This window comes from Chlorocebus sabaeus, chromosome 28 (genome assembly GCF_047675955.1).
Source record: "Chlorocebus sabaeus isolate Y175 chromosome 28, mChlSab1.0.hap1, whole genome shotgun sequence".
NCBI classification, from domain to species: Eukaryota; Metazoa; Chordata; class Mammalia; order Primates; family Cercopithecidae; genus Chlorocebus; species Chlorocebus sabaeus.
This window is the reverse complement of record NC_132931.1, coordinates 10,554,707-10,575,364: the sequence shown is the minus strand read 5'-3', so window position 1 is coordinate 10,575,364 and position 20,658 is coordinate 10,554,707. Positions and strand designations below refer to the sequence as shown.

Genomic DNA, 20,658 nt, shown 5'->3' with positions numbered 1-20,658 from the left:
GCTGGAGTCATTATATTGTCATGCGGTAATTAGCTGCTCCTTTAATACAAGTAATAAAAATTAAGCCTAAGAAGTTCTTTAGCAATGCCTCTTACATATCCCAAAACAATATTCCTATGCTGTAGGAATTTAGGCATTCAAATGTACTGTAGTAAAGTTTGGAGTTTAATGCACAGTGATGTTTGAACATTTAGCTGATCCTTTAGTCTGTGACCAGCTTTGCTACGTAGGCATTAACCTTTAATAGTGTCAGACTAAATATACATGCCATAGTGAACGATTATGAGATGGCCTGAATTTTCATTTACAGTATAAGGCTTTGAAAATTGGTGTAAAGGTCTGGCTCCTCCTCACTTGATAATGTGCGTGTCATTTTCATATGTCACTGGATTCCTTGCTTAACCGCCTGGGAGAAGCTATTTTTTAATTCGAAGCAGATACAGTGGGATCCTGGCCTTTTGAAAAGAATGGACTGGAAATGTTGTTGACAGAACTTTTAGGGAGGGCGGGCAGTACACTAGCTTTGTTCTTTAAAGATATAATTTGTTGGCACTTGTGCTAGAAAGCCTACATGAGCAACTCTTAATATAATTTTATACGTGAGCAAAGGTTCCTCTCTTTACCTCGTTTTCCCTGACCTCTATGTCAAGTGTAAATCGTGGTTTTGTAAAAGGAGGCTGTGAACAGGCTGTTCACTTTCTTGAGACCATTTGCCCAGCACAAGGCCGTGAAGGTAGGGAAGAGGGGCAGGCTGAGAAGGTGAAGGTATTCAGAGAAGTTACAGAATTTTTTTTTTTACAAACAGCACCTGGAATGTTTTCAGTAATTCCGTTTTTTATGTTATCACGACTCCTGCTTACAAAGAACCATCTACCCAAGATAGCTATTTTTCCCCCCACCAAGACAGGATTTTGCTCTGTTGCCCAGGCTGGAATGCAGTGACTCGATCACAGCTCAATGCAACCTCTACCACAAGGGCTCAAACGATTCTTCTGCCTTAGTCCCCCTAGTAGCTGGGACTACAGGTGTGCGCCACCATGCTTGGCTAGTTTTTTGGTTTTGTGTTTTTGTTTTGTAGAGACAGGCTTTCACCGTGTTGCCCTGACTGGTCTCGAACTCCTGAGCTCAAACGATCCGGCCACCCTCGGCCTCCCAAAGTGCTGGGATTACAGGCATGAGCCACTGCAGCCGGCCTCCAGAATAGCTTTTGGAGTCAAATTTAACATAAATATTTTAATGCTGATTAAAATAATAATGAAAAGTCATGCGCCAGAAAGAGATGCAATTATAGACTGTGTATATGTGCAGAGTAAGTGCCCAGCAGCCAAGGGTTCTGCATGATGGACTGTGTTACTGCGAAACCCCAGCACCCAGGATCCGCTGACGTTGAGCCCAGCATATCCCAGTGCCTGCCTTTCGTAAACTCTGCCAAGATGCTGGCATCCCAGAGAGTCCCTGGCTCCCGCTGGATACGTTAACCGAGGCATGGTAGACCTGGCCCTCGATTCCAGGAACCTAGGGTGGTCTGAAAAATTAACGACTCTGGCATTTGAAAATTAAGTGAGCTCTTGAATATATACTCTTGTTGATCCGCTGGGCATGGTGTTTGGCATTCTTCGACTGGAGACTAAATCTCTGCAACCATCTCATAAGTGACGCTGGCGCCCATACTAGAAATACATTCAATAATCTTTCTAAGCCCTGTGGACTTGGGTATTCTTCCACTCTGACGGAGCCTGAGAATTCCAAAGGAAGTATGCCCCGGGTACCCAGCAGGCGGAATATAATTGCCTCTTAGGCAGCAGAAGGAAAACTAAAAATCGCATTGATGCGGAAGAACATTTAAGGTCTCTGCATCCTGTTGAATTCACGGTAAAGGCGAGAGCCGTGAGTTTGTACTGTAAATTCCAGGTCCTGTGACTTCTGACTTTGGATTAAAATCCAGTTTTCTGCAAGTGAATCTGATGGCAGATGTGGCCTTGGATTGGCCGCAAGACCCCATCGCTGGCCTGGCTGCTGTTCAGCTCGTGCTGCCCCGCACTTTGTTATTGTCAGGAGTGTGGTGGCCTCTGGGCCAGCTGGCCTGCGACAGGGCCATGCTGGGTCACCAGCTGTGCCTCTGCAAGGGTCTTCAGCCTTGGGACCCGCAGCCACTAACCCCTGACTCTTCTGAACACCCATCATTAGTGAAGGAGGATCGTGATGGAAAGTGATCATGTCGTGAAACGGGGTGGCTTCTTATAAAGCCTAAGTGTTTCTTTCCTCTGCTTCACCAAGTGACCTTCCTTGTTGTAAAGAATGATCACTCAGGGCCGGGTGGGGTGGCTCACACCCGTAATCGTTTGGGAGGCTGAGGTGGGCAGATCCCTTGAGTCCAGGAGTTTGAGACTGGCCTAGGCAACATAGGAAGACCCTATCTTTACAAAAAATACAAAAATTAGCCCAGTATGCTGCTGCGTGCCTGTAGTCCCAGCTACTTGGGAGGCTGAGGTGGGAGGATTGCTTGAGCCCAGGAGGCGGAGGCTACAGTGAGCCATGATCATGCCACTGCACTCCAGCCTGGGAGACCCTGTCTCAAACAAAAAAGCATGATCACTTGGAGTTAACAGACTTAGGTGTGCATTCTCCATGCCAGCCAACTAATTGGGTGACCTCAGGTGAGTCACTCGTCCTCCCTGGGCTTTAGTTTCCGAGGTCTCTTTCTCAAGATCGTTGTAAGGCTCAAAAGACAAAATCTCCATAAAGTGTCCCGTGAACTGTGTGGCGTTCTCAGGCATCAGGTGTTACTTCCAACCTCATAATCACTGGACCCTTAAACATGCCGGCACCTGTCCACGGACTTGTCCGCCCTCCACATGCAACTCTGGGGATGTGATTGATCTCCTGGGCTGCTGCCTGGTGTATTTCTCTACTTATGTCATCAAAGAATAAAAATCATGAAAGTGTCACACCAGGCAGAAGTAATCGACAAATACCAGTGAATCTCATGGCTGTTCCCAGCCCGTTTTCACACCTCCAGGACCCTGGGCTGGGTCCATCCTTTGTAAAGCACTGGAGAATTCTCCCACCCCGCAAGGGGGCTGGCTGCGGGGGCATGACTGTGGCCTCTGGGGTCCCACTGGAGCTGACGTCCCGGGAGCCCCTCTCTGAGCCTGTGTCCCGCCGTGGAAGGGGCCTTTTTGGGGGCAGAGTCGGGTGACGGCTGTTTTCCTGTTGTGCAGATCCCGTACCAGCTTTGGATCTCGGACAGCAACTCCAGCTCAAAGTGCAGCGCCTGCACGATATTGAAACAGAGAACCAGAAACTTAGGGAAACTCTGGAAGAATACAACAAGGAATTTGCCGAAGTGAAAAATCAAGGTTGGTGGAAAATGCGTTCTTTGCTTTGTCTTCTCTCTTCTTTTCTCTTCTTTTTTTTTCTTTTTTTTTTTTTGGTCTCTTCTTTTCTTTTTATTTTAATTGGCTTTTCCCATACTTTTGGGACCAGCTTCCTTGTAATAGACACGTCATAAAGTCAGGGTGGGGCAGGAATCTGAGTGTTAGAGAGAGATGATAATCGTGCTGAGCTATTTTGAAGTAAAACTTTTCCTCTGCACAACAACGACGTAAGATTTTATTGCCCTCTGATGAGACCGATCAGGATTCTTTGAAAATTCTTCCTGTATCATTACGTGATTGGGTCTGCCTCTTGAAAGGCCGACGCATTGCCTCCAGGCGACACCTGTCAGAGAGCCAGCTCATGATCAAAGGGTCATACACAGTAAGTCATTTAATAATTGCCGCGGATACATTAAGGCTTCAGACACGTCTTAAAGGCTGCATGCTTAAGCGCCGCTGTTGCCTTGTCAGTATCGCCTATTCATTAGGAATTTAATGAAAGAAAGCAACCTCTTGGTGTGTTTGCCCAGCCGTCAACAAGACAGAGAGGGCAAAGGTTGCCTGGCTTTTCCCTTCAGGGAAGAACAAAGGAATCTGTCCTATACCTAAAATCCAAGGCACTCAGAATCTGGGAGCCTCTTGGCTTCCTTGGCTTGAAGGAAAATCACAGCCCCCCTCTGACAGCAGCAGCAGGTTTTTCAGCCAGCTCCGAAAAGAGTAATTCGGCCTGTTTGTTTTTGTTTGGGAATGTGGGTAAGGAATTAAACTGAAAGGGGAGGCTGCCCATTCCCAGTGGCCTTCCATTGACTATTTGTAGAGACTGCAATAAAGAGTTAATTGGGGCCACGTGCGGTGGCTCACACCTGTAATCCCAGCACTTTGAGAGGCCAAGGTGGGAGGATTGCTTGAGGCCAGAAGTTCGAGACCAGCCTGGGTAACCTAGCAATACCCTGTCTCTACAGAACATCAAAAATTAGCTGGGCATGGTGGTGTGCACCCGTGGTCCCAGTCACTCGAGAGGCTGAGGCGGGAGGATTGCCTGATCCCAGGAGGTCAAGCTTGCAGTGAGCCGGGATCGTGACCCTGCACTCAGTCTGGGTGACAGAGCAAGATCCAGTCTTTAACAACAACAGAAAAAGTGAATTGGCAAAGACTTCTAAAAGCATCCTTTGGCTTTAAAAACACTGCAGACAGACCAGGGAAGAGGAATTGTCCATGGGAATGATCCAGAAAGCATCTGTGATGATGTGTGAGGAGCCAGAGGTAGATGGGCTGCGAGGGCAGCGGTGCCCAGGGCCTCCGAGAACATCTCCCTGCAGTGTAGGTATGAGGGTACTCGAGCCCTCAGGCCAGCAGGGCTTCCTTGCTGACATTTGGGGGCATGAGGTGACAGGCAGTTGGGGAAGCCAGACCGCACTTCTGTCTGGCTTTGCAGAGAGTGGTGAGCCTTTAGGACCAGAAGGGAAAGCTCTGTCCCGCTAGAAAGTGAGGCGTTGGGCTTACTGGGCTGGAACTGCTGTGAGGGAAGGTATTACCTTCCCCTGTAGGAAGCATTTCTTGCCAGAATCACTCCAGTGTTGCAGTGAAATGTAACCTGCAAATCTGCACATCAAGTTTTCATAGGTGCGCTACCCTAAAGGGGAGTATCCTGGGGTTTTTTTCCCCTTTCATTGTCCTCTGGCATCTAATTTTGATAGATCCACTCTCTGGTTTGTTTGGTGGGTGTTTTTTATTTATGTATTTATTTTAGATTCAGGGTCTCGCCCTGTCACCCAGGTAGGAGTGCAGTTGCACAATCATGCTCATTGCAATAACCTTGACCTCCTGAACTCAAGCGATCCTCCCGCCTCAGCTTCCCGAGTAGCTGGGACTACAGGCATGTGTACCACCGTGCCCAGCCTCTTTCTGGCTTATTTTATTTTTTTAAGTTTGCTTTTGTTTTGTGGGAGGGTGGTGCAGGTTGGGCCTGAAGGGCTGTGCAGGATTGTCCTTCCCTTCTCCTTATATCACCGGTGCCTCAATGACCAGCTTCCCAGTGGCCAGGGCTTTGCACAGGGGCTGACCAGGAGCCAAGCTGGGTGTGGATATTCTCTCCCCAAAGGTCTCATATGGTGGGCTTTGAGTTATAGAGTCCAAGATTTAAGAACGGCTCCAGGCCAGGTGTGGAGGCTCACGCCTATAATCCCAGCACTTAAGGAGACCAAGGTGGGCAGATCATTTGAGGTCATGAGTTCAAGACCAGCCTGGCCAACATGACGAAACCCCATCTGTACTAAAAATACAGAAATTACAGGCATGGTGGGGCATGCCTGTAATCCCAGCTACTCAGGAGACTGAGGCGGGAGAATCACTTGAACCTGGGAGGCAGAGGTTGCAGTGAGCTAAGATCACACCACCATACTCCAGCCTGGGCAACAGAGCGAGACTCCATCTCTGAAAAAGAACGACCCTGGAGATAGACAGACAGACAGACCTGGTCTGAGTCCTTTCGTTGCCACCACCTAGCTATGTGACCTTAGGCAAATTATCTCACTTTGCTAAAAGCCTCTTTCTCCTGGGAGGCAATTCTCATACTTACCAGGTAGGGTTGGTGTAGGGTTAAATATGTATATACACACAGCATTTAGCTCTCAATAGTACCTGCTACTTATTCAGCAGTGTGGTTTTTGCCAGAAATTCACCCCCCTTTATTTGGATAACAAGTTTTCCCAAGCTCCAGAAAAATGTCATTTCCTCTCCTCCCCTTCCAAGAATAAAAGTGATCATAATTTGGGAAGGTGGGCGGTGCACATCACTTCTTGTAATTATCACAGCAGTAGTATAAATGATTAAAAAGTTAGAGCAGGGGCCCGCACAATGGCTCATGCCTATCATCCCAGCACTTTAGGAGACCAAGGCGGGAGGATCTCTTGAGGCCAGGAGTTCGAAACGAGCCTGGACAACATAACAAGACCCTATCTCTTAAAAAAAAAGATGGTGTGAGTACTTTGTGTGTTGCAGTAAAGAAATACCTTAGGCTGGGTAATTGATGAAGAAAAGAGGTTTATTTGGCTCATGGTTCTGCAGGCTGTACAAGCACAATGCCAGCATCTGCCTGGCTTCTGGGGGTCCTCAGGAAGCTTTAACTCATGGCAGAAGGTGGAAAGGGGAGCGAGCATGCCACAGGGCAAGAGAGGTGGGGGGACCCCAGACTTCTTAACAATCAGCTCTCAGTGATTGAGAGGCCACCAAGCCATTCATGAGAGATTCGCCCCCATGACCCAGACACCTCCCACTTGGCCCCACCTCCAACATTGGCGATGAGATTTCAACCCGAGATTTAGGGGAGACAAACACCTAAACTACATCAGGCACATAATAAAAGTTAGAGCAAAGAGGGAACTTCTGCCTCATGGGCCACAGCCCACTCACCCTGCAAAGATGAGTAAATGGAGGCCCCAGGTAATGCCAAGCCCTTCAGAGCCCTCTCTATTATGCTGGCCCCTCCTCCCCTGCACATGCCTGGGAGGCCTGCTGAGACACCCATTGTCGGCCCGGGGTACAGCCTGGGCCAGAAGGCCAGAGGCTCTAGTATAAAGTGGCCTCTAGTTGAGGTTGGGCTGGTCCGTGAGCACTCACCTGGGGCCAGGGGACCTCATGAGGCAGAGACCTCATCAGGCACAGCACACTGACGAGGTCACACACTGTGATGTGTCATGAGGAGCCCCACTGGAACAAGTGTTAGGGTCCAAGTGCTGTACAGCCACTTCCAGCTGATCCTTAAAGGCAAAAATGAGGCCGGGTGTGGTGGCTCATGCCTGTAATCCCAGCACTTTGGGAGGCCGAGGTGGACAGATCATTTGAGGTCAGGAGTTTGAGACCAGCCTGGCCAACATGGTGAAACCCCATCTCTACTTAAAAAATACAAGAATTAGCCAGGTATGATGGCACACACCTGTAATCGCAGCTATTTGGGAGACTGAGGCATGAGAATTGCATGAACCTGGGAGGCAGAGGTTGTGGTGGGCCGAGATCATGCCACTACACTCCAGCCTGGGCGACAGAGTGAGTCTCTGTCTCAATTTAAAAAAGGTAAAAATGCTGTATGTTTACATGAGAGTGTAGACCATTGACGTAGCAGAGCAGTGTTGGCTTTTTCAGAGCTGACCTGTCTGGAGTCTATTCTAGAAGTGTCCAGCTCTTGCCTCACTTTGGCCTCGTCCGTATGGCTTGAGAGAGACGTATCACCAACCACTGTGTACACAGAGCATTTCTTCGAGGCTCTGAACAGCCAAGCCAAAAGGCAGAAAGGTGCCCAGTCCCCTCTCCTGTGGCCCGCTGTGATCATTGGTGGAATTCCACCTCTCTGAAAAAAGCACTCTGGATCCCACCTCATGAAAAAGGCCAACCTCTTCTCTTAACAAAAGAGCCTTTAACACAAAAATTAGCCAGGCATGGTGGTGTGTCCCTGTAATCACAGCTACTCAGGAGGCTGAGGCAGGAGAATTGCTTGAACCCAGGAAGTGGAGGTTACAGCGAGCGGAGATTGCGCCACTGCACTCCATCCTAGGCCACTGAGCGAGACTCTGCCTCAAAAAAAAAAAAAAAAAAGCCTTTCGCTTCTATGCACTAAGCCACATGGGTGTTAATCACCCAGGTAATGTGCTTTCACCCTGGCCAGCGTGTGTCTGTGCAGCTCAGAGAGCAGGAATGGCTGTGAGTTACACACCTGGCAGGTGCACTTGCTGCACCAGAGAGAGCTCCATTGCCACAAACCCTGTCTGGCTCTCCCCTGGCTCTGCCCAGCCTCGGCTCCTTCATTCATTCATGCCATAGTGCTTTCCTGAGCACGCGTCTGTACCCGTGCTGGGCGCACAAAGAAAATGAGCCTCGCCTGCTAAGAGGTGGATCTGTAGCAGCGGGTGACCATTCCTAAGAGCTCCCCTCTCCTGGGGGCTGGGGCCGCAGTGCTTCTCCACAAAGCATCCAGCATGCAGAGTGGCATAGGCGTGTCTAGAGGAGGGCGCAGGTGGAGCGGCCCTGCCCCAGAGCCACCCACAGGTCTGTTCCATTCATCAAGTCTGCTTTGATGTTCCCTATCTGGGCAGTTGAGGCGATGTCTGTAAACTTGCAGTTGGTGGTACAGGAACCACTCACTCACCAGAGCCACCTGGTCCTGGGCTTTCCTGAGACAGCCCTGCCTTCCAAGGGGCCCCTCACTGCCCCACATCCCTGGCACTCACACCCCACTCTAGGACTTCTCCGGGCCACATGCCAGTCACCAGAACATCTTCCCCCAGGCTACAGCACCCTCTGCTCTGCACACACAGCCCCCGACCACCAGAGTGGAGGGCGCTCCAGGGTAGGTCCTTTCCAGCCCAGTTCCTTCCATGCTTTCTCCACCTAGCACTGCGCGTTTCTTGTCACTTGTGAACCAGCTGAGCTGCAGGGCCAGGCCGCCTTGCTTTGCTTGCTTCCTGCTTCCTTCCTTCCTTCCTTTTCTGTCTCCCTCTCTTTCTTTCTCTCTCTCTTTCTCTATTTCTCTCTCTGTTTCTCTCTCTCTCTCTCTCTCTCTCTCTCTCTCTCTCTCTCTCTGTCTCACTCACTCACCCTCACTCTGTCACCCAGACCGGAGTGCAGTAGCATAATTATAGCTCACTGCAGCTTCAAACTCCTGGGTTCAAAACATCCTCCCACCTCAGCCTCCCGAGTCCCTAAGCTGGGCGCAGGTGTGCGCCACCACGTCCAGCTAGTTCCTGCCCTTTTTGTAGAGGTGGGGCTCGCTATGTTTCTAGGGTTGGCGTCAAACTCCTGGGCTCAAGGGATCCTCTCATCTCGGCCTCCCAAAGTTCTGGGATGACAGATGTGAGCCGCTGTGCTTGGCCTGTAGACTTTGTTTTTTTTTTAATTTATTTGTAATTTGTGTGGGTACATGGTAGGTGCAGATATTTATAGGGTACGTGAGATGTTTGATACAGGTATGCAACGTGAAACATCACGTCATAGAGAATGGGGTACCGGAGACTCTCTTGACTCCACTTCGATTGCTTCTTCCAAAATGCACACGCCATTATGAACTTTTTTTTTTTTCCTGAGAAAATACTTAAACCCACCTAAAACTTTATTAATCATCCCTCAGTTACAGGACTAATTGAAGACTCATCAATAAGATGATATGATATTTTACCATTGATTTCCATCCCCCCTCCCCCTGCTTTTTTTCTTTGACTGGTACTAGAGAAACCAAAGCTCTTGTTTTCAGCGAAATCCATTGATCCTCCTCAGCCTAAACGTTTAAAGTTCAATTTAACATTTAGGGAGTAAAAAGTCTCCGAAGGGACTCGTAACCATTGATTTTGTGTCAGAGTTGAAGAGCTGAGGTTTAAAACACACCGATCCTACCAGGTTATGAGAGCCTTGTACCTACAGCCATATGGAATTGTGTGCTTCTCTTACTGTAGGTTTTTTTTCTTTTCTTTTCTGCAGAGGTTACGATAAAAGCACTTAAAGAGAAAATCCGAGAATATGAACAGACACTGAAGAACCAAGCCGAAACCATAGCTCTTGAGAAGGAACAGAAGTTACAGAATGACTTTGCAGAAAAAGAGAGGTGAGCATGGCTTACAGGCACACACAGACCGACATATCATTTGCCCCTGAACTTCACATCACAAGACACGTTGATAAATGGATCTGCAAAATAAGCCCAGGTTGTAACCCCAAATGTGTAAAGGCTGTGGACAAAATGTTTCAAAAATTATATTCTGGCCAGGCGCACTGGCTCACACCTGTAATCTCAGCACTTTGGGAGGCCGAGGTGGGTGGATCATGAAGTAAGGAGACCAGCCTGACCAACATAATGAAACCCCGTCTTTACTAAAAAATACAAAAAAAAAAAAAAATTAGCTGGGTGTGGTGGCACGCATTTGTAATTGCAGCTACTTAGGAGACTGAGTCAGGACACTCTCTTGAACCCAGAAGGCAGAGGTTGCAGTGAGCCAAGATGACACCACAGCACTCCAGCCTGGGCAACAGAGTGAGACTCCATCTCAAAAAAGAAAAAAAGATATTCTATGTTTGTGAGGTTTCTATGAGCAAAATGCATCTCCCTTTCCCAATCGGTGGATGGTGTCAGGCAGCCAGTGAGCCCCAGGGTATCCAAGCCGTGCAGGGGCAGGTAAAGCTCAAAGCATGAGTCGTTAGCAAGGTGGTACCCGGCAGCTGCACCTGGGCTGAGACCAGAGAGGAAAGCCCATTCCCAGTGTGTGGCCTCTGGGGACAAGCCCTGGGCTAGTGCTAAACTCTTTCTGCCTCCTCAATCAAATTGATATTTAATATTACATGCACACACACACACACACACACTCTCTGATGTGATATTTAATATTACACACGCACACACACCATCTCGGTGGGTTTTTTGGTATTGCCTCTCATTACCTTACATATCAGGGAGTTACTATCAGTAAAATATGTTAATGCCCTATGTAACTGATGTGAGTTTTAGATTTCTAAATACCAATTACCAAAAACGTTTCCCACAAATAATGAGTTGGTTTTCCCCTAGCATGATGAGTTAATGAAAGTTAGATTCCTTGTAACAACAATAAGGACTATTGAACTTACCGATCCCAACCATATCGATTGGATTTTTTTTTTTTTTTTTTAAGAGAGTTTCGCTCGTTGCCCAGGCTGGAGTGCAATGGCGCGATCTCGGCTCCCTACAGCCTCCACCTCCCGGATTCAACCAATTCTTCTGACTCACCTCCCAAGTAGCTGGGATTACAGGCACCTGCCACCAGGCCTGGCTAACTTTTGTATTTTTAGTACAGACAGGGTTTCACCATGTTGGCCAGGCTGGTCTTGAACTCCTGACCTCAGGTGATTACAGGTGTGAGCCACCACGCCTGGCCTAGATTGGGTTTTTTTAAACTCACGGGTTAAATTAAGATATTAAGTTTTATACCCACTCCCATCAAGAAAAGCAAAAAAGGGGGGAAAAAAAAATACTGAATTTTAACTTTAGTGTGAAGAAATGTATATATCCATCAACAGGAAGCATGAAATTTGTGATTACAGGTGAGGGGCCAAGTGGGACTGTAGCTGGTGTGGGATCTTGTTTTATTTTCAGTTGACTTCCTATGCTGATACTTGGTGAGCTTTTCTTCTTACTTTTTCTGGTTTTTTGTTTTTTTTTTTTTTTGAGATGGAGTCTCACTCCGTCACTCAGGCTTGAGTGCAGTGTCACAATCTTGGCTTGGTGCAACCTCTGCCTCCCAGGTTCAAGTGATTCTCCTGCCTCAGCCTCCTGAGAAGCTGGGACTACAGGTGTGCACACCACCACGCCCAGCTAATTTTTGTATTTTTAGTAGAGATGGGGTTTCACCATGTTGGCCAGGATAGTCTCGATCTCTTGACCTCGTGATCTGCCCACCTCGGCCTCCCAAAGTGCTGGGATTACAGGCGTGAGCCACCGTGCCCGGCCCTTGGTGAACTTTTCTAAGGCAGACTCTGTAGCAACATCATTGAGTTAGGAGGTGAGGCTCAGACACTGGACCAAATTGAAGACTAGCTGAAACAGGGCCTGGAGTGAAGCAGGTTTCTATAAGACATGCCCACCAGTGTGCCATGTCAGTTTACCATTGCCATGGCAACACCCAGGAGTTACCACCCCTTTCCATGGCAACAATCTCCCAGCCCAAAAGTTACTACCCCTTCCCTAGAAATTTCTGTATAAACTGCCTCTTAATCTACCGGTAATTAAAAGTAGGGACAAATATGAGTGTGAAACTGTCCTCAGCTACTACCGTCAGCACATGGCCTGTGGGGCAGTCCTACCCCTCAAGACCAGTCACAGAGCTATAACGCTGCCGCCTCCATAAAACTGCCTTCTTCTGCCCTTCCACCGGCTCGCCCTTGAATTCCTTCCTGGCTAAAGCCCAGAGCCCTTGCCAGCTAAGCCTTCCTTTGGGGCTCGCCTGCCCTGCAGCATCATGAAGGCCTCTAGGGAACGTCATTAAGCTGACTTCATTCAGAAAGAAAACTGGCCGGGCGCAGTGGCTCACATCTGTAATCCCAGTGCTTTGGGAGGCTGAGGCAGGAGGATCCCTTGAACTTAGCAGTTTGAGACCAGCCTGAGCAACATAGAGATATGCCATCTCCATGGCATGAATGAATGAATGAGCCATGCACGTCAGCTTGTGCCTATAGTCCCAGCTACTCAGGAAGCTGAGGCAGGAGGATTACTTGAGGTCAGGAGTTCCAGGCTGCAGTGAACCATGATCAGGCCACTGCAATCCAACATGGGTAACAGAGCGAGATCTTGTCTCAAAAAAAAAAAAAAGAAAGAAAGAAAGGAAAGAAAGAAAGAGAGAAGAAGGAAGGAAGGAAGGAAGGAAGGAAGGAAGGAAGGAAGGAAGGAAGGAAGGAAGGAAGGAAGGAAGGAAAGAGAGAGAGAAAGAAAGGGAAGGAAGGAAGGGAGGGAGGGAGGGAGGGAGGGAGGGAAGGAAGGGAGGAAGGGAAGGAAGGGAAGGAGGCTGGGCACCTGTAATCTCAGCACATTGGGAAGGTGAGGTGGGTGGATCACTTGAAGTCAGGAGTTCAAGACCAGCCTGACCAACATGGTGAAACCCTGTCTCTGCTAAAAAAATACAAAATAAGCCGAGCGTGGTGGCGCATGCCTGTAATCCCAGCTACTCGGGAGGCTGAGGCCGGAGAATTGCTTGAACCCTGGAGGCAGAGATTTGCAGTGAGCTGAGATCACGCTATCGCATTCCAGCCTGGGCAACAAGAGCGAAACTCTGTCTCAAAAAAAAAGAAATAAAAGAGAACTGCCAGCTCCCGCCCACCCAGGGCCCTCCCTGCATCAGAACTTGGCCAGAGGCTCTCAGTACATTCTCTCACTAATTGCCCAGGATAGATCTGCAATGTAGACCATCTCATTTCATAGAGGGAGAAACAGGTCGTGGGTGAGGTACGTCCTACAGCTTTTGCAGCTAATCAGGGCCAGAGGTGGGACTTTGCAACTCCAGACTGGCGCCTGCCCACCTCTGCAGCCCTGGCCTCCCCATCTGCTCTGACATGGCCACCTGGAGCCCTGGCTGCAGGACCAAGTTCAGTCCCTTGGGGCCACGCCCAACTCTGCAGGTGGAGACCGCATCCATCTTCCCTGGGGGAGCAGGGCAGGGCGCAGACTCCAGGAAAGGAGTGCGCATCACAGACTCAAGGCTCGGACAGACGGGCAGACCTTTGACCCCATTGATACGGACTTGGTCCTAAGTAAATGCCTCTTAGGAAAGCACTCCTCACCAGTGAGTGATCAAGGGGGAAAACGCAAGCAATTTCAGGGCCCTGCCGTGGACAAATGGATTAGTAAAAAGAAGGACCATCCCTAACTGGGATGTTATAGCACCATTAAAATATTAATAATGGTTATGGAGAATTCATAGTAATGTGAGAAGTGTATCCAGTAGTCAAAACATACATCATACAAAATTATATACAGTACAGTATGATTGTACGTCTTCCTATAGCAGACTCATGCATTACCACAATATGGAAATAAACACATATGGGAATTAAATATTAAGTTGACTTTTCTCTTTTTTGAGACAGAGTCTCGCTCTGTCACCCAGGCTGGAGTGCAGTCACGCAATCTCGGCTCACTGCAACCCTCCGCTCCAGGCTAAAGAGATTCTCCTGCTTCAGCCTCTTGAGTAGCTGGGATTATAGGCATGTGCCACCAAGCCTGGCTAATTTTTTAGTAGAGACAGGGTTTCACCATGTTGCTCAGGCTGCTTTCGAACTCCTGACCTCAGGTTATCCGCCGCCTTAACCTCCCGAAGTGCTAGGATTACAGACGTAAGTCACTGTGCCCAGCTCTTGGCTTTTCAAATTAGGTAAAGGGATTAGCTATATTAAAATATACAATAACTGATTCTTAGAGGGAAGGGCTGAAGCTAGAATTTACTTCATTCATTGCGTGTGTGTGTGTTTCAAGACAAAGTCTCACTCTGTCACCTAGGCTGCAGTGCAGTAACATGATCTCAGCTCACTGCAACCTCCACCTCCTGGGTTCAAGCAATTCTCCTGCCTCAGCCTCCCGAATAGCTGGGGTTACAGGTGCCCAACATCACGCCCAGCTAATTTTTGTATTTTTGGTAGAGACAGGATTTCACCATGTTGGCCAGGCTGGTCTTGAACTCCTGACCACAAGTGACCTGCCCGTCTTAGCCTCCCAAAGTGCTGGGATTACAGACTTCATTCTTTACACCAAAAAATTGTTGATGGATCTAGGATTTAAATATTATAATTTTTTATTGTCACAAACGTACTGAAAGAAAACTGGGGTGCATATTTGTTTTTATTAATATGACTATCTAAAACTTAAAACAGATTCTTAAAAACAAATAATATTTTAAAAACATAACACACGGAGAAGAAATATTTGTACCATGTAAGACAAAAAGGCTAATCTTCATTATATACAAAGAGGTCTTCAAAATTAATAAGAACAAAATCCACTCTACAAAAATAGGCAAAGGAGATAAGTAGGCATTTCATACAAAGAGAAATAACATAGCTTTACTCAGCAGTAAAAATTTAAATTTGATTTTATCTTGCGTTGGCAGAGTATACGAAAACACACTTACATATTGTTGGTGGGAGTTTAAATTGGTGAAAGTTTTTTGTTGGGAAGTTTTTCAGTATCTATCAAAACAAGAAAAGTAGCCAGGCAAGGTGGCTCATGCCTGCAATTTCAGCACTTTGGGAGGCTAAGGCAGGCGGATCACTTGAGGTCAGGAGTTCGAGACCAACCTGGCCAACATGGTGAAACCCCATCTCTACTAAAAATATGAAAACCGGCTAGGCGTGGTGCACGCCTGTAATCCCAGCTTCTTGGGAGGCTGAGGTGAGAATTGCTTGAACTCAGGAGCAGACCTTGCAGTGAGCCGAGATCACGCCACTGCACTCCAGCCTGGGTGACAGAACAAGACCCTGTCTCCAAAAAAAAATTGCAGATACCCTTTGGCCATTGTAATTCCTCTGTTAGCATTTCATCCAATAGATTCACTCTGAAAATTATGCAACAATATCTCCACAATGATCACTGAGGGAATGTTCAGTAGAAAGAAACCTAGAAACAATCTGAGTGTCCATAGAGGCTTGATTAAGTTAATTATTTAATAAGAATGAGGAAGAACTATGTTTGCTGGAAATAGAACATTTCTAAAATGCGGAGAGAAGTGAATAAGGGACCCCAGAATGTGATGTGTGTTGTGATCACCTTTGTATTAAAAGAACAGGGCAGGGAGATTATATTACACTGTAGGATATTAAATACTTCTGGCCAGGTGCGGTGGCTCGTGCCTGTAATTCCAGCACTTTGGGAGGCCGAGGCGGGCGGATCCACGAGGTCAGGAGATCGAGACCATCCTGGCTAACACAGTGAAACCCCATCTCTACTAAAAAATTAAAAAAAAAATTAGCCGAGCATGGTGGCAGGCGCCTGTAGTCCTAGCTATTTGGGAGCCTGAGGCAGGAGAATGGCGTGAACCCAGGAGGCGGAGCTTGCAGTGAGCCGAGATCCCGCCACTGCACTCCAGCCTGGGCAACAGAGCGAAACTCTGTCTCAAAAAAACAAAAACAAAAAAAAAACCTTCTGTTTCACTAGCCAGTATATTACATTGCTTCATTATTACTATATAGTATGCTACATATTAAATCATACTATGCTTTAGTATATTACATTCATTCATATTTTGCTGTACTATGTGACATATTAATTTATAATTTGTATGTTACATATTAATTCACATTATGCTATAGCATGTTACATATTAGTTCATGTTACACTATAGTATGTTACATTAGTTCACATTTCACTATAGTACGTTACATATTAGTTCATATTACACTATAGCATGTTACATATTAGTTTGTATTACACTAGTTTGTCACGTGTTAGTTCACATTACGCCCTAGTGTGTTACACATTAGTTCATATTACGCTCTAGTGTGTTACATATTAGTTCGTATTACCCTATAACATGTTATGTATTAGTTTATGTTACACTATAGCATGTTACATAGTAGTTCATATTACACTATAGCTTGTTACATGTTGGTTCATAGTACACTGTTGTTACACATTAATTTCTATTATGCTATAGTGTGTTATGTGTTTGCTTATATTACACTATCGCCTGTTACATATCATATGCTACATATTAGTTCATATTATGCTATAGTATGTTACATATTTGTTCATATTACACTTTAGCCTATTACATATGATGTCGTATTTCTGTACATGCAGAAACATTTTAGAAAGATACAAACGAACTCTATCTGAGGAGCGGAAATGAGCCAAGGAATAGTAAGAATCTTCCATTTTCCATGCTCTTGTCATATTTGATTACATCCCTGAGTGTCCATAATTGAAATACATGAAAATATTAGCAGTGCTTTTCTAGAGGTGATGGGAATTGGGGCAACTTTGTAAACTGTGTCATTTCTACTTTTCTGTATTCCCAGTTTATTATTATGAGAGCATATGTTATATTCATATGACATAAAAATAATAAACTTATTTTTGGAGCTTTTTTTTTTTTTTTTTTTGCAGATTAAGAGGAAGGAATGCTATTTATTGACCAGGGAAGTCACTTAGAGATCCTGGGAAATGTGAATCTGTGGAATGCCGTTGCAAGCATTCACAATGTCCCCATTAGGTATTGCAGTTGCGTTTGCATTCCATTATAACAGAGACGAAACAGCTGCCACATCTATTTAGTGCATCCTTTATTCCAACAAACTCCTTCATTGTGTCAGCAGAATGTAAATGGATCATTCTTCTTGGGCTAACTTCAGAAAACAATGAGTGCGTGATGATGATTTTTTTTTTTTCTTTTTAAAATCTGGCATTGCAAGAACAAATTACATTTAGGATAACCTTCTACGCCAGTTACCACGCGTCAAGCCCGACAGGTTGCACACTTCCCATGATGTGACAGGCAGTTACAAAGTTGGGGTGTGGAAGCTGCAGGAGCAGGGCCCACGGCCCACGTGTCGTCGCGGGCGATACCCCGTGGCGCGCCTGCCGCCAGCTGAGCGCAGGGAGGGAGCTGAGCTCAGCCCAAAGGCACACGTGCATTTCCGTTGGTAAAGGAGATGACCAATTTGGCTTCATCCTCTTCTTTGCAGAAAGCTGCAGGAGACACAGATGTCCACCACCTCAAAGCTGGAGGAAGCTGAGCATAAGGTTCAGAGCCTACAAACAGGTTTGATACTCTCCTTCCTAGTACCGTGGATGTGGGGAGGACCGGGGGAGAGTTGGGTCCGCTCCCTGACCGCCCCGGTCCCCGCAGATACCTGTTGCTCTTGGGGGCCGTGGGAGCTGCCGTGAGCCCACGCTGAAGATTCCGCAGCACGCCCGCCAGCTGCTGCGTCTCATTCCTCACTGACTTTGAGTTGTTAATGTAGAGGTGGGAGGATCTCAATTCCATTTTCATCCCTTCCACACGCCATCCTTGCTTCCTGCTCTTTTTCCAACAAACACGTCTAAATCACCAAACTGTCAAGGACTGACATTTCATTTGGAACAATAATAGAAAAAAAAAAAAAACTCACTTCTACCCTAAGTGAAGTTAAGGAGAACAGTAATTTCAGACCTTTAAAATTTAAAAGCCACCAAAAAAGGTTATGCTCAAGTTTTTACAGTATCTTTAAACTTCTTTCTCTCTCTCTGTCTCTCTCTCTCTTTTTTTTTTTTTTTTTTTTTTTTTTTTTTTTTTTTTTTTTTTTTTTTGAGACAGTCTTGCTCTGTCACCCAGGCTGGAATGCAGTGGCGATCTTGGCTCACTGCAAGCTCCGCCTCCCGGGTTCACGCCATTTCCTGCCTCAGTAGTAGCTGGGACTATAGGCGTCCGCCACCACGCCCAGCTACTTTTTTGTGTTTTTAGTGGAAACGGGGTTTCACCATGTTAGCCAGGATGGTCTCGATCTCCTGACCTCGTGATCCGCCCACCTCAGCCTCCCAAAGTGCTGGGATTACAGGCATGAGCCACCGCGCCCAGCCCTCTCTCTCGTTTTTATTTCTGTTTTTGTTTTTTTTTGTTTTTGTTTTTGTTCTTTTGAAACAGGGTCTTGCTCTACCACCCAGGCTGGTGCGCACTGTCGTGATCTCCAGTCACTGCAACCTTTCCCTCCATGGGCTCAAGCAATCCTCCCACCTCAGCCTCCCCAGTAGCTGGAATTAACAGGTGCCCGCCACCACACCCGCCTAATTTTTGTATTTTTAGTAGAGATGAGGTTTTACCATGTTGGCCAGTCCAATCTCGATCTCCTGAGCTCTAGTGAGCCACCACGCCCAGCCTCTCTTTTTTATTTCTGAAAGAGAGGCATCACCATGTATTTCATTTAAATGTACTTCTAAATTTTTATTTATTTTTTTGATGACCCAGAACTGAGCAGAAATGTGGACAGACATCAGAAGTCATGATTCAACTTAAAACACAAATGACGAGAGTGGGAGAAAATAATCACAACCAGTTTGACAAATGGATAATTAAAAAATGTAAAGGCTGCCTGTCAATCCGTTAAATGAGAGAAACAGTGCAATTGAACAATAAGCAAAGGATAGGAACAGTCAGTTCACAGAAGAAATGCAAATGGAAGCTACACATGTGAAAAAATGCAAAGTTTTTTTACAGTCAGGGAGAGGCAGATTCAATTAGTGAGACTGTTTTGCCTGTCAGACTGTCAGAATTTTTTAATTATTTATTTATTTATTTTTGAGATGGAGTCCCGCTCTGTCACCCAGGCTGGAGTGCAGTGGCGCGATCTCGTCTCACTGCAAGTTCTGCCCCCCGAGTTCAAGTGATTCTCCTGCCTCAGCCTCCTGAGTAGTTGTGGTTACAGGCACATGCCACCACGCCCGGCTAATTTTTGTATTTTTACGGGGTTTCGCCATGTTGGCCAGGCTGGTCTCGAACTCCTGACCTCAGGTAATCCACCTGCCTTGGCCTCCCAAAGTGCTAGGATTACAGGTGTGAGCCACCGCACCTGGCCTAATTTTTTATTTCATTTTAGAGACATGGTCTCACCCTGTCGCTCAGGTTGGAGAGCAGTGATATAATCATAGTTCAATGCAGTCTCAAAATCCTGGGCTGAAGTGATCCTCCTGCCTCAGCCTCCCAAGTAGCTGAGACTGCAGGCACGCACCACCACACATGGCTAATTTTTTTTTTCATTGTTTATTTTATGGACATGGACTCTCACTGTGCTGCCCAGGCTGGTCTTGAAGTTCTGGCCTCCAGCGATCCTCCCACCTCAGCATCCCAAAATGCTGGGATTACAGGTGTGAGCTACCACACCTGGCCTTTGAAAAAAAACATAGCAAGGCCGGGCGCGGTGGCTCACGCCTGTAATCCCAGCACTTTGGGAGGCCGAGGCGGGCGGATCACAAGGTCAGGAGATCGAGACCATGGTGAAACCCCGTCTCTACTAAAAAATAGAAAAAAATTAGCCGGGCGCAGTGGCGGGCACCTGTAGTCCCAGCTACTCGGGAGGCTGAGGCAGGAGAATGGCGTGAACCCGGGAGGTGGAGCTTGCAGTGAGCCGAGATTGCGCCACTGCACTCCAGCCTGGGCGACAGAGCAAGACTCCGTCTCAAAAAAAAAAAAAGAAAAAGAAAAAAAGAAAAAAAATATAGCGACTCTGGCCTGACAAAGACTGTCAAAAATTACTGAAACACCCAGTGTTGGTGAGGGTGAAGTGGCACTTAAGGAATGGATGGGCGTGGAAGAAGCCTCTTGGGAGGCCAGCTGGGTGGCATTTATGTAAAACTCCAGTGCCCAAGCTGTTCAGCCAGCAGCTTCACTTCCAGGTATCCTGATGAGAGAACTGAAGGTTATTGCCACTGCCCACGTCCACAGGTGGAAGGACTTCCATACCATACTGCCCGGGGAGAAAGACTAGTCTCAAGAAATCTTCATACCGTCCCATTTATGGGGGTAGAAAATAAAAAAAGATATATACACACACATATATACATGCAATTATGTATGGACATTTTTTTAAATGTAAAATACACTTTCTTTTATTTTGTTACACTTTTTTGAAATGAGTCTCGCTCTGTCACCCAGGCCTGGAGTGCAGTGACGTGATCTCGGCTCACTGCAACCTCCGTCTCCAGGGTTCAACCAATTCTCCTGCCTCATCCTCCTGAGTAGCCAGGATTACAGGCTACGCACCACCATGCCTGGCTAAGTTTTGTATTTTTAGTACAGACAGTTTCGCCATG

General features: G+C 46.8%; 1 protein-coding gene across 5 annotated transcripts in view; it reads left to right on the top strand.

Annotated features, from left to right (window-relative positions):
* The window catches only part of CUX1 (cut like homeobox 1), a 470,594-nt gene that overhangs the window by 279,264 nt on the left and 170,672 nt on the right, over nt 1–20,658 (top strand). For all 5 annotated transcript variants that reach the window (XM_008018447.3, XM_008018446.3, XM_008018445.3 and 2 more), the window contains exons 5-7: nt 3,222–3,359; nt 9,843–9,966; nt 17,559–17,635. In XM_008018447.3, the coding sequence (XP_008016638.3) occupies nt 3,222–3,359; nt 9,843–9,966; nt 17,559–17,635 (339 nt within the window). The remainder of the gene's footprint in view (nt 1–3,221; nt 3,360–9,842; nt 9,967–17,558; nt 17,636–20,658) is intronic.